We start from the raw sequence: 12,500 nt of genomic DNA, 5'->3' as shown, positions 1-12,500 counted from the left end.
TGGTTCCAGGTTCAGTCCCACTGCGTGGCATCTTGGGCAAGTGTCTTCTGCTATAGCCCCGGGCCGACCAATGCCTTGTGAGTGGATTTGGTAGACGGAAACTGAAAGAAGCCTGTCGTATATATGTATATATATATATATGTGTGTGTGTGTTTATGTTTGTGTGTCTGTGTTTGTCCCCCTAGCATTGCTTGACAACCGATGCTGGTGTGTTTACGTCCCCGTTACTTAGCGGTTCGGCAAAAGAGACCGATAGAATAAGTATTGGGCTTACAAAGAATAAGTCCCGGGGTCGAGTTGCTCGACTAAAGGCGGTGCTCCAGCATGGCCGCAGTCAAATGACTGAAATATGTAAAAGAGTAAAAGAGTAAAAAGAGTAAGAGTGTGTATGTATGTATGTCCGTATGTATGTCTGTCTGTATGTATTTATGTATGTATGTACGAATGTGTAAATGTATGTATGTATTTATATAGTCTTCAGATTGAGTTTTGCTTACTAAGAATTATCCATATAGTAACAATTTAAATGTGTGAGTGTACGTATATTTATACGTTTATTATTACATGCACAAATGTATGTGTTTGTGTGAAGGTATATTCTGTTTAATTGAACACTATTGCATTTCTCTTGAAAAGCTATCTTTCATGTAAAAAAAAAATGGAATTGTTTTCCAATTACACAGCAGTCTGGTGCCTAATGTAATACTATTGATAGGTACTCAAGTCAATAACTGTAGAATATTTACTAATTGAAGTATGCAAATGATATTCATCTTATTCGGGTATATTAAATAAGAACAATGGAATGAGTTAATGTGAATACATTTTTTCCCTTTGAAACTATTATAGAACATACTCTTTACTCTTTTTTACTCTTTTACTTGTTTCAGTCATTTGACTGCAGCAATGCTGGAGCACTGCCTTTTAGTCGAGCAAATCGACCCCGGGACTTATTCTTTGTAAGCCCAGTACTTATTCAATCGGTCTCTTTTGCCGAACCGCTAAGTGATGGGGACGTAAACACACCAGCATTCGGTTGTCAAGCAATGCTAGGGGGACAAACACAGACACACAAACACACACATACATATACATATATATATACGACAGTCTTCTTTCAGTTTCCGTCTACCAAATCCACTCACAAGACTTTGGTTGACCCGGGGCTATAGCAGAAGACACTTGCTCAAGATGCCAAGCAGTGGGACTGAACCCGGAACCATGTGGTTGGTTAGCAAGCTACTTACCACACAGCCACTCCTGTGCCTACATAGTACATTGTTTTATATATATTCTTGAACTTCTTAAAATAATTTGAAAGTGAATTAAAACTTGAGTGTTAACCCTTTCGTTACCAAACCTGCTGAAACCGGCTCTTGCTCTGAGTACATATGTCTTGTTTCTATAAGTTTTGAATCGACATCTTCTATCAAATCTTAGTCACAATTTCTTCCTAACACTAGCTGAATGATGACTAAGTTATTTTAGTAAATTCTTTGTTATATTTAAAGAAATTGGAAGAAGCACAGAGCATCTCAACAGAAATATGGTAACAAAAGGGTTAAGGAGTAAACTAGTCATGGAAAAAAAGCCATTCTTCTAATTTATGGCAATTAGTGTATTTTGGTGAAAACACACACATCCAATTATTGGAACTGCATTACAAGTATTGGTTAAGAATTGATATTAGGGAGTAACAATAAGTTCTAGTTTATATGTTATTAGGCGCAGGAGTGGCTGTGTGGTAAGTAGCTTGCTAACCAACCACATGGTTCCGGGTTCAGTCCCACTGCATGGCATCTTGGGTAAGTGTCTTCTGCTATAGCCCCGGGCTGACCAATGTCTTGTGAGTGGATTTAGTAGACGGAAACTGAAAGAAGCCTGTCGTATATATGTAAATATATATATGTATGTGTGTGTGTTTGTGTGTCTGTGTTTGTCCCCCTAGCATTGCTTGACAACCGATGCTGGTGTGTTTACGTCCCCGTCACCTAGCGGTTCAGCAAAAAAAGACCGATAGAATAAGTATTGGGCTTACAAAGAATAAGTCCCGGGGTCGAGTTGCTCGACTAAAGGCGGTGCTCCAGCATGGCCGCAGTCAAATGACTGAAACAAGTAAAAGAGTAAAGAGAGTAAAGAGTTCTATACTCATAAACTTGGCAAGACTAAATATTTTCAAGTTAGCATTTCAGGTACTCTGTGTTATGGTTATATTATCAACATGGGAGGTGCAATGGCCCAGTGGTTAGGGCAGTGGACTCGCGGTCGTAGGATTGCGGTTTCGATTCCCAGACCGGGCGTTGTGAGTGTTTATTGAGCGAAAACACCTAAAAGCTCCACGAGGCTCCGGCAGGGATGGTGGTGATCCCTGCTGTACTCTTTCACCACAACTTTCTCTCACTCTTACTTCCTGTTTCTGTTGTACCTGTATTTGAGGGGCCGGCCTTGTAACTCTCTGTGTCATGCTGAATATCCTCGAGAACTACGTTAAGGGTACACGTGTCTGTGGAGTGCTCAGCCACTTACACGTTAATTTCCCGAGCAGGCTGTTCCGTTGATTCGGATCAACCGGAACCCTCATCATTGTCATAACCGACGGAGTGCTTCCATCCATTATCAACATGAATAAAGAGATTATGGATAGGTGGCGGGGCTTTGTTACTCTTCAGCATCCTTTATTACCATTATCAAAGTAGCGGTCCTGAAAATGCAGTCCCACAAATGTCAGTGTTTGACCCCCAGGATTCATTGATCGAAAGACCAAAGTTTAGGTATTCTGGAGACTGGATTCTTCTTTTGAAAGGGCACATCTGAAATTCTGTGTATAATTGCATCCTCTCTGTTGTTGCACCCATTGAAAATAATGGTCTTGATAATGTGTGTCTTAACTGATTATTATGTTTTGTTACCACTACACCGCTGTGGATGCACTAAATTATGCAGTAGCATGATTGGTGTTCCTTTTTTTTAAACTACAGTCTGTGTGGAGGGAGACCTAAACTCTCTTTACTCTCTTTTCACTTGTTTCAGTCATTTGACTGTGGCCATGCTGGAACACCGCCTTCTAGTCGAGTAAATCGACCCCAGGACTTATTATTGTAAGCCTAGTACTTATCTATCGGTCTCTCTTTTACTTGTTTCAGTCATTGACTGTGGCCATACTGGAACACCGCTTTTAGTCGAGTAATCGACCCCAGGACTTATTCTTTGTAAGCCGTACTTATTCTATCGGTCTCTTTTACTTGTTCAGTCATTTGACTGTTGGCCATACTGGAACACCGCCTTTAGTCGAGTAAATCGACCCCAGGCTTATTCTTTGTAAGCCTAGTACTTATTCTATCGGTCTCTTTTCTTGTTTCAGTCATTTGACTGCGGCCATGCTGGAACAACGCCTTCTAGTCGAGTAAATCGACCCCAGGACTTATCTTTGTAAGCCTAGTACTTATTAATCGGTTCTCTTACTTGTTTCAGTCATTTGACTGCGGCCATGCTGGAGCACCGCCTTTGTCGAGCAAATCGACCCCAGGACTTATTCTTGTAAGCCTAGTACTTATTCAATCGGTCTCTTTTTACTTGTTTCAGTCATTTGACTGCGGCCATGCTGGAGCACCGCCTTTAGTCAAGCAAATCGACCCCGGGGACTTATTCTTTGTAAGCCAGTACTTATTCTATCGGTCTCTTTTACTGGTTTGAGTTATTTGACTGTGGCCATGCTGGAGCACTGCCTTCTAGTCGAGTAAATCGACCCCAGGACTATTCTTTGTAAGCCCAGTACTTATTCTATCGGTCTCTTTTACTTGTTCAGTCATTTGACTGCGGCCATGCTGGAGCACCGCCTTTAGTCGAGCAAATCGACCCCAGGACTTATTCTTTGTAAGCCTAGTACTTATTCTATCGGTCTCTTTTACTTGTTTCAGTCATTGGACTGCGGCCATGCTGGAGCACCGCCTTTAGTCGAGCAAATCGACCCCAGGACTTATTCTTTGTAAGCCCTTAGTACTTATTCTATCGGTCTTTTTACTTGTTTCAGTCATTTGACTGCGGCCATGCTGGAGCACCGCCTTTTAGTCGAGCAAATCGACCCCAGGACTTATTCTTTGTAAGCCTAGTACTTATTCTATCGGTCTCTTTTATTGTTTCAGTCATTTGACTGCGGCCATGCTGGAACACCGCCTTCTAGTCGAGTAAATCGACCAAGCAGGACTTATTCTTTGTAAGCTAGTACTTATTCTATCGGTTCTTTTACTGTTTCAGTCATTTGACTGCGGCCATGCTGGAACACCGCCTTCTAGTCGAGTAAATCTACCCCAGGACTTATCTTTGTAAGCCTAGTATTATTCTATCGTCTCTTTTACTTGTTTCAGTCATTTGAATGCGGCCATGCTGGAACACCGCCTTCTAGTCGAGTAAATCGACCCCAGGACTTATTCTTTGTAAGCCTAGTACTTATTCTATCGGTCTCTTTTACTCGTTTCAGTCATTTGACTGCGGCCATGCTGGAACACCGCCTTCTAGTCGAGTAAATCTACCCCAGGACTTATTCTTTGTAAGCCTAGTACTTATTCTATCGGTCTCTTTTACTTGTTTCAGTCATTTGACTGCGGCCATGCTGGAACACCGCCTTCTAGTCGAGTAAATCGACCCCAGGACTTATTCTTTGTAAGCCTAGTACTTATTCTATCGGTCTCTTTTACTCGTTTCAGTCATTTGACTGCGGCCATGCTGGAACACCGCCTTCTAGTCGAGTAAATCGACCCCAGGACTTATTCTTTGTAAGCCTAGTACTTATTCTATCGGTCTCTTTTACTTGTTTCAGTCATTTGACTGCGGCCATGCTGGAACACCGCCTTCTAGTAGAGTAAATCGACCCCAGGACTTATTCTTTGTAAGCCTAGTACTTATTCTATCAGTCTCTTTTACTCGTTTCAGTCATTTGACTGCGGCCATGCTGGAACACCGCCTTCTAGTCGAGTAAATCGACCCCAGGACTTATTCTTTGTAAGCCTAGTACTTATTCAATCGGTCTCTTTTTACTTGTTTCAGTCATTTGACTGCGGCCATGCTGGACACACCGCCTTCTAGTCGAGTAAATCGACCCCAGGACTTATTCTTTGTAAGCCTAGTACTTATTCTATCAGTCTCTTTTGCTGAACCACTAAGTTACAGGGTACATAAACACACCAGCATCGGTTGTCAAGCAATGGTGGGGGGGACAAACACAGACACTCAAACATATACACACATATATATATATACATATATACGACGGGCTTCTTCCAGTTTCCGTCTACCAAATCCACTCACAAGGGTTTGGTCGGCCCGAGGCTATAGTAGAAGACACTTGCCCAAGGTGCCACGCAGTGGGACTGAACCCGGAAACATGTGGTTGGTAAGCAAGCTACTTTATTTCATAAAATTTGTCATATAGACAGTACAAAGAGCCTTGCGGTCTGGACAAACACATTAATGAATGAAAATGAAATATAATGAATAAATGAGAGACGAAACCCAACACGGAGTGCTTCCACACAGTGTAAAAGATTACATTGGACAGGACCAAAATTTGAACTCACATCCACAAACTTGAATTAATTAAAAGAAGTTAGTGTGACATATACTCTTTACTCTTTTACTAAAAGGCGGTGCTCCAGCATGACCGCAGTCAAATGACTGAAACAAGTAAAAAAGTATACATACACATAAGAACAAATATATTTGTCAAAAGCACCATCTGTTCGTGGCCGTTGCCAGCCTCGCCTGGCCCCTGTGCCGGTGGCACGTAAAAGCACCATCCGTCTGTGGCCATCTGCCAGCTCTGTCTGGCACCTGTGCGGGTGGCACGTAAAAAGCACCCACTACACTTATGGAGTGGTTGGCGTTAGAAAGGGCATCCAGCCGTAGAAACACTGCCAGATCAGACTGGGCCTGAAGCAGCCTTCTGGCTTCACAGACCCCAGTTGAACCGTCCAACCCATGCTAGCATGGAGAACGGACGTTAAATGATGATGATGATGATGATGATGTGAGTGCATATGTGTGTACACACACACACATATATATATATATATATATAATAAAATATTAGGGTATAAATCCAAACTTACAGGGAAAAATCAGATTTAGGATTGAATCCGATTTTATACTAAAATATTATATTATATTAAATTAGAGATAAAACCACTATTAGGCAAATCATACAATGAAAAACTTAAGCCAATACATAAGATTAATTAATTTATATTATTTAAATATATATCAAAATTATTAAAAAAGATAATTAATTAATATAACACAATTAATTATCTTTTTTAATAATTTTGATATATATTTAAATAATATAAATTAATTAATCTTATGTATTGGCTTAAGTTTTTTATTTGGTTTTATCTCTAATTTAATATAATATATATATATATATATATATATATCTACAAGTAATACCATTCATTATTGTAAATACACCGTAATCACAAGTTTCATGTTCAATTAAAGAATTAATTGAGCTGCAACTAGGCAAATTACCTTAACCAACATTTTTGGATTAGATATAATTGCTATATTTTGAATATTCCAATATTGTTGGGTAAAATAATTTGTCTGATCATTATCTGATCATTTAATATTTGAAATTCAGAATTGTAATTTAGTTTCTATAATTATCCCAGATACACACACACACACATTTATATACATAGATGTGTGCTTGTGTGTACAGATGTATATATAACATTTTTTCAACCAATATATACCTCTTCATTTGTTCTCTACTTATTATTTCTTTACCCCTTCTCTTCCTACTATCTGCCTTTCATGTCGAATCTACCAACGGTTTTTTTAACTACTTAATAACGTTCTGTTTATCATTTAGGCAGTCATCGTAATTGTTATAATGTCTTGTTGTTGAGATAGGCTCACTTTCTTTCCTGATGAGAGGATTGCATTTTACCCCATTTATTCCTTTGGAATAAAACCAATGTTGTCTTTGAAACATATGGCGAAAGTAAAAGAATTTGAATAGCATCTGCGTTCAACTCCATTTATTTACTAACATATATATATATATATATGGAGGTGCAATGGCCCAGTGGTTAGGGCAGCGGACTCGCGGTCGTAGGATCGCGGTTTTCGATTCCCAGACCGGGCGTTGTGAGTGTTTATTGAGCGAAAACACCTAAAGCTTCACGAGGCTCCGGCAGGGGATGGTGGTGATCCCTGCTGTACTCTTTCACCACAACTTTCTCTCACTCTTACTTCCTGTTTCTGTTGTACCTGTATTTCAAAGGGCCGGCCTTGTCACTCTCTATGTCACGCTGAATATCCCCGAGAACTACGTTAAGGGTACATGTGTCTGTGGAGTGCTCAGCCACTTACATGTTAATTTCACGAGCAGGCTGTTCTGTTGATTCGGATCAACCGGAACCCTCGTCGTCGTAACCGACGGAGTGCTTCCACCATATATGTATATGTATATACATATATATGTATATATATGTATATATATACATATATATATATATATATATATATATTATATATATACATGCAAACACACATGTATAGATATCACGTATTAAGTCTCCTATTTTTACTTGTGCAATTAACTTTTTACACACATACATACATACATGCATACACACACATACATACACACTTTCATTCATTCCTTGATAAAGAATACTTAATTCTTGTTGCCAAAACCAGGTAGCAGGTGCAAAAGTATTGTTTTTCTTAATCCTAGATTCCTTTTCCTTCCTGCAAAAATTTTCAGTTCGTTTTTATGAAACTCACAGAGTGGGTCAATAATATTGCTGCTAGGACTGCCCCCAAAGGAACCCCAGAATTTGAAAATAAACACATCCTTTCTCCCCATAGATATTTTGACAAACATTTATCCTGTGTTATCAAACTGTTTTATCTTGTATCCCCTAGATTCAGGTCACAGCTTTGAATTTTCTAACTGTTGTTAAACTTATTATTTGGTAGATGAAAACTGAAAGAAGCCCGTCATATATATATATATATATATGTGTGTGCGTGTTTGTCCCCCCCACCAACATTGCTTGACAACCGATGCTAGTGTGTTTACGTCACCGTAACTTAGTGGTTCGGCAAAAGAGACCGATAGAATAAGTACTAGGTTTACAAAGAATAAGTCCCGGGGTCGATTTGCTCGACTAGAAGGCAGTGCTCCAGCATGGCCGCAGTCAAATGACTGAAACAAGTAAAAGAGTAAAAAAGTATACATACACATAAGAACAAATATATTTGTCATGTGAGTGAGTGCGTGTGTGTGTATGTGTGTGTGTACACACACACACACACACACACACACACACATATATATATATGTTGTTATTATTATCATTATTGTTTTTACGTATTTTTGTATTTTTATTCGTGTAACATCGTCCGTTTTCCATCCTTGTTTTGTATACATTCGAGGCTTTCTTCCAAGGAATCTAATGTGCTTGGCTTAGATTTTCCTTTGGGGCTGGCCAGGTCGGAGCAATCTCAAGATTAATCAGCCGAAATTGCGAAGATGATCCGGTTCTTGACTGAAGATTGAAGGCTTCGAATGTCCCGTCCGTGTTTTTTGTATCGTCTCCTAAATGTTTTGCGTTCTTGTCCCAGTTTGTATTTTTTTACTTTTACACACACACACACACACACACACACATATATATATATATATATATATATATATATATATATATATATATATATATACATACAAGTAATACCATCCGTTATTGTAAATACTTATTATAAGGTATGATAACTATAACTCAACTTGGGCACAATTAAAATGAATTGCATGAAACCTGTATCTCTAAGATATGCATATATATATGTGTGTGTGTGTATACAGATAGTTTTGCCACTGTTGGATGCCACTCATGGATTTCAAAACCCTTGTTAGAGGAGATATACCTGCCAAACTTCATCATCATCATCATCGTTTAGCATCCATTCTCCATGCTAGCATGGGTTGGACGGTTCAACTGGGGTCTGGGAAGCCAGAAGGCTGCACCAGGCTCCAGTCTGATCTGGCAATGTTTCTACGGCTGGATGCCCTTCCTAATGCCAACCACTCCGTGAGTGTAGTGGGTGCTTTTTACGTGCCACCGGCACAGGTGCCAGACAAGGCTGGCAACAGCCACATCGGATGATGCTTTATATGTGCCACCGGCACGGAGGCCAGACGAGGCTGGCAACAGCCACGCTCGAGTAGTGCTTTTTACGTGCCACCGGCACGGGGGCCAGTTGGGGTGGCGCTGGCTACAGCCACATTTGAATGGTTCTCTTAGGTGCCACCAACACTGGTATCACATCTACAAATTCCATTGATGTTGATTGATTTCGATTTTGATTTTCACTTGTCTCAACAGGTCTTCACAAGTAGGTCTTCCATTAAATGACATTATTTGGTTTCTAAAAATAAATCTTTCAAAAATGATGATGCCTATTTTTTACATGTTTGTGTAGGTAGGTGGATGCAGTTATATATGTAGTTTTGTATGTATATACACTACCGTCAGAAATTAATTAGCACCCTTGATTTGCTCACCATGAAGCATGGTGGGGGTGGTCTGATGGTGTGAGGGGCGTTCAGCTACAGTGGTGTTGGGCGGCTCTATGCCGTCGAAGGCAACATCAACGCCGCAAAGTACGTTGGGATAGTACGGGATACCTCTTTGGTGGCGAGGAGTACGTGCTGGCCAGTCACCTGACCTGAACCCTATTGAGAACCTCTGGAGTCGATTAGGTAGGGATTTGAATGTGCAGCAATACAGGAACCGACACAAGCTGTTTGGGGCACTTCTTGCTGCATGAGGGGCCATCCCTGCACAGTACCTGCAGGCACTCATAGACAGCATGCCGACCCGCGTAGCAGCTGTCATTGCTGCCAAAGGAGGAGCAACAAGATATTGACTAAATTTCACGATTAATAACAATTATGTGGTGTGCTGGGATATGTTTTAATAAATTTTTGATTAAAAACGAGTTCATTTCTGATAATAAGTTAATTAAATTAAGAAAATGTAAGAAAATGTAGAAATTTGAGAAGTGCTAATTAATTTCCGACGCAAGTGTATGTTTGTATTCATCCATTCGCAATAATTTTCCTTTGCATTTTTGATAATTTCAACATTATTGTATTATTGACACGTTTTTTTTTTCCCTGTCTTTCATCTTCCTCAGCTCCATTTAGCCGCCCTGACCTCACTGAAGGAGGAAATAATAGATGTCTCAAACCGTCTCCAACATGTCACGGGGGAGAAGAACATGCTGGAAAAGCAGATTAACAAAGCTCAGGTAAGTACACCTATTTCTTTACTACCCACAAGGGGCTAAACACAGAGGGGACAAACAAGGACAGACAAAGGGATTAAGTCAATTATAGCGACCCCAGTGCGTAACTATTACATAATTTATCGACACCCAAAAGGATGAAAGGCAAAGTCGACCTCGGCAGAATTTGAACTCAGAACGTAGGGGCAGACAAAATACCTATTTCTTTACTACCCACAAGGGGCTAAGCACAGAGAGGACAAATAAGGACAGACAAACGGATTAAGTCGATTATATCGACCCCAGTGCGTAACTGGTACTTAATTTATCGACCCCGAAAGGATGAAAGGCAAAATCTACCTCTACAGAATTTGAACTCAAAATGTAGCGGCAGACGAAATACGGCTACGCATTTCGCCCGGCGTGCTAATGATTCTGCCAGCTTGACGCCTTACCATCCTCTTGCATCTACAACCACTATCACTATAACCATCACCACCACCACTACTACTACATATAACTACTGTGTTTTCTGCTACTACTACTACTACTATTACTACAACTTCTACTTACTATTTCTGCTGCTGTTGCTGCTACTACTACTACTACTGAGCCCGTATCTCACTTAAATATACAAGAGCAGGTAGGATGGTGCTCTTAATGATTTTAACTTGCAGAGTTTTGTCCAACTGTAATTTGAGCACATTTTTAATCAAGACAAATGCTTTCCTTTCTTCTCTTTCTCTATATGAGATATCAACAATATATGTATATATATATATGTATGTATGTGTATATATATATATATATATATATATATCATCATCATCGTTTAACATCCGCTCTCCATGCTAGCATGGGTTGGACGGTTCAACTGGGGTCTGGGAAGCCAGAAGGCTGCACCAGACCCAGTCTGATCTGGCAGTGTTTCTACCAAATCCACTCACAAGGCTTTCGCCAGCCCGAGGCTGTGGTAGAAGACACTTGTCTAAGGTGCCACGCAGTGGACTGGAGCAATGTGAAATGAAGTGTTACATACATACATGTACCTATGTATGTATGTAACACACATAGAGAAACAGACGCTGTTATAAATGTAACATTTTACACCTCCACCAACAGATTTGCCATATGTGTTTTGTGGATGCAGTTTACATGTCAATATTTAGGCTTGTGAACATTCTACTCACCTAGTTTTCATATATATGTGTGTGTGTGTGTGTGTGTGGAGGTGCATGGCTTAGTGGTTAGGGTGTCAGCATCATGATCGTAAGATTGTGGTTTCGATTCCTGGACTGGGCAACGCGTTGTGTTCTTGAGCAAAACACTTCATTTCACGTTGCTCCAGTTCACTCAGCTGGCAAAAATGAGTAACGCTGCGATGGACTGGCGTCCCGTCCAGCTGGGGAACACATACGCCATAGAAATCGGGAAACCAGACCTATGAGCCTGGCTAGGCTTTAAAAGAGCACATTTATTTTTAATTTTTTATATAGGCGCAGGAGTGGCTGTGTGGTAAGTAGCTTGCTAACCAACCACATGGTTCCGGGTTCAGTCCCACTGCGTGGCATCTTGGGCAAGTGTCTTCTGCTATAGCCCCGGGCCGACCAATGCCTTGTGAGTGGATTTGGTAGACGGAAACTGAAAGAAGCCTGTCGTATATATGTATATATATAAGTGTGTTTGTCCCCTTAGCATTGCTTGGCAACCGATGCTGGTGTGTTTACGTCCCCGTTACTTAGCGGTTCGGCAAAAGAGACTGGGCTTACAAAGAATAAGTCCCGGGGTCGATTTGCTCGACTAAAGGCGGTGCTCCAGCATGGCCGCAGTCAAATGACTGAAGCAAGTAAAAGAGTAAAAAGAGTATATGTATGCAGGTTAAGGAGGGGACCGATAGTTTTGAGAGAGCACATATCCAGCATGAAGAACTTAAGCGAGCTGTGCTGAAAGCGCACGGCTCGTATAGTGAACGGGGAAAGCTTGGTCTGCAATGTTTGCAGTCATGTATGCTTGTCAAGAGCAGGGTTCATTAGCCACCAACGGGGCTGCAAATGCAAAATAATAAGTTAGTCCTAGAGCGCACGATGTTCCTGAAGGTCGGCAATGGTCTTCCTCGGTCACGAGTGGACGGCCATCATGCATGTATGTATGTATGTATGGATGGATGGATGGATGGAAAAGTGGCTATAAAATTATATAACGATGGT

General features: G+C 40.6%; 1 protein-coding gene across 5 annotated transcripts in view; it reads left to right on the top strand.

Moving 5' to 3' along the window:
* LOC115226513 (colorectal mutant cancer protein) overlaps positions 1-12,500 on the top strand; it is a 115,634-nt gene that overhangs the window by 39,743 nt on the left and 63,391 nt on the right. For 4 of the 5 annotated variants that reach the window (XM_036515034.1, XM_029797507.2, XM_029797508.2 and 1 more), the window contains one exon: positions 10,204-10,317. In XM_036515034.1, coding sequence (XP_036370927.1) covers positions 10,204-10,317 — 114 coding nt within the window. Of the gene's footprint in view, positions 1-8,455; positions 8,465-10,203; positions 10,318-12,500 lie in introns of all 5 variants that reach the window. The other variant, XM_036515036.1, reaches the window with a different exon arrangement.

This window comes from Octopus sinensis, linkage group LG30 (genome assembly GCF_006345805.1).
Source record: "Octopus sinensis linkage group LG30, ASM634580v1, whole genome shotgun sequence".
NCBI classification, from domain to species: Eukaryota; Metazoa; Mollusca; class Cephalopoda; order Octopoda; family Octopodidae; genus Octopus; species Octopus sinensis.
The sequence above is the reverse complement of the archived record's forward strand: the minus strand, read 5'-3'. Positions and strand labels throughout refer to the sequence as shown.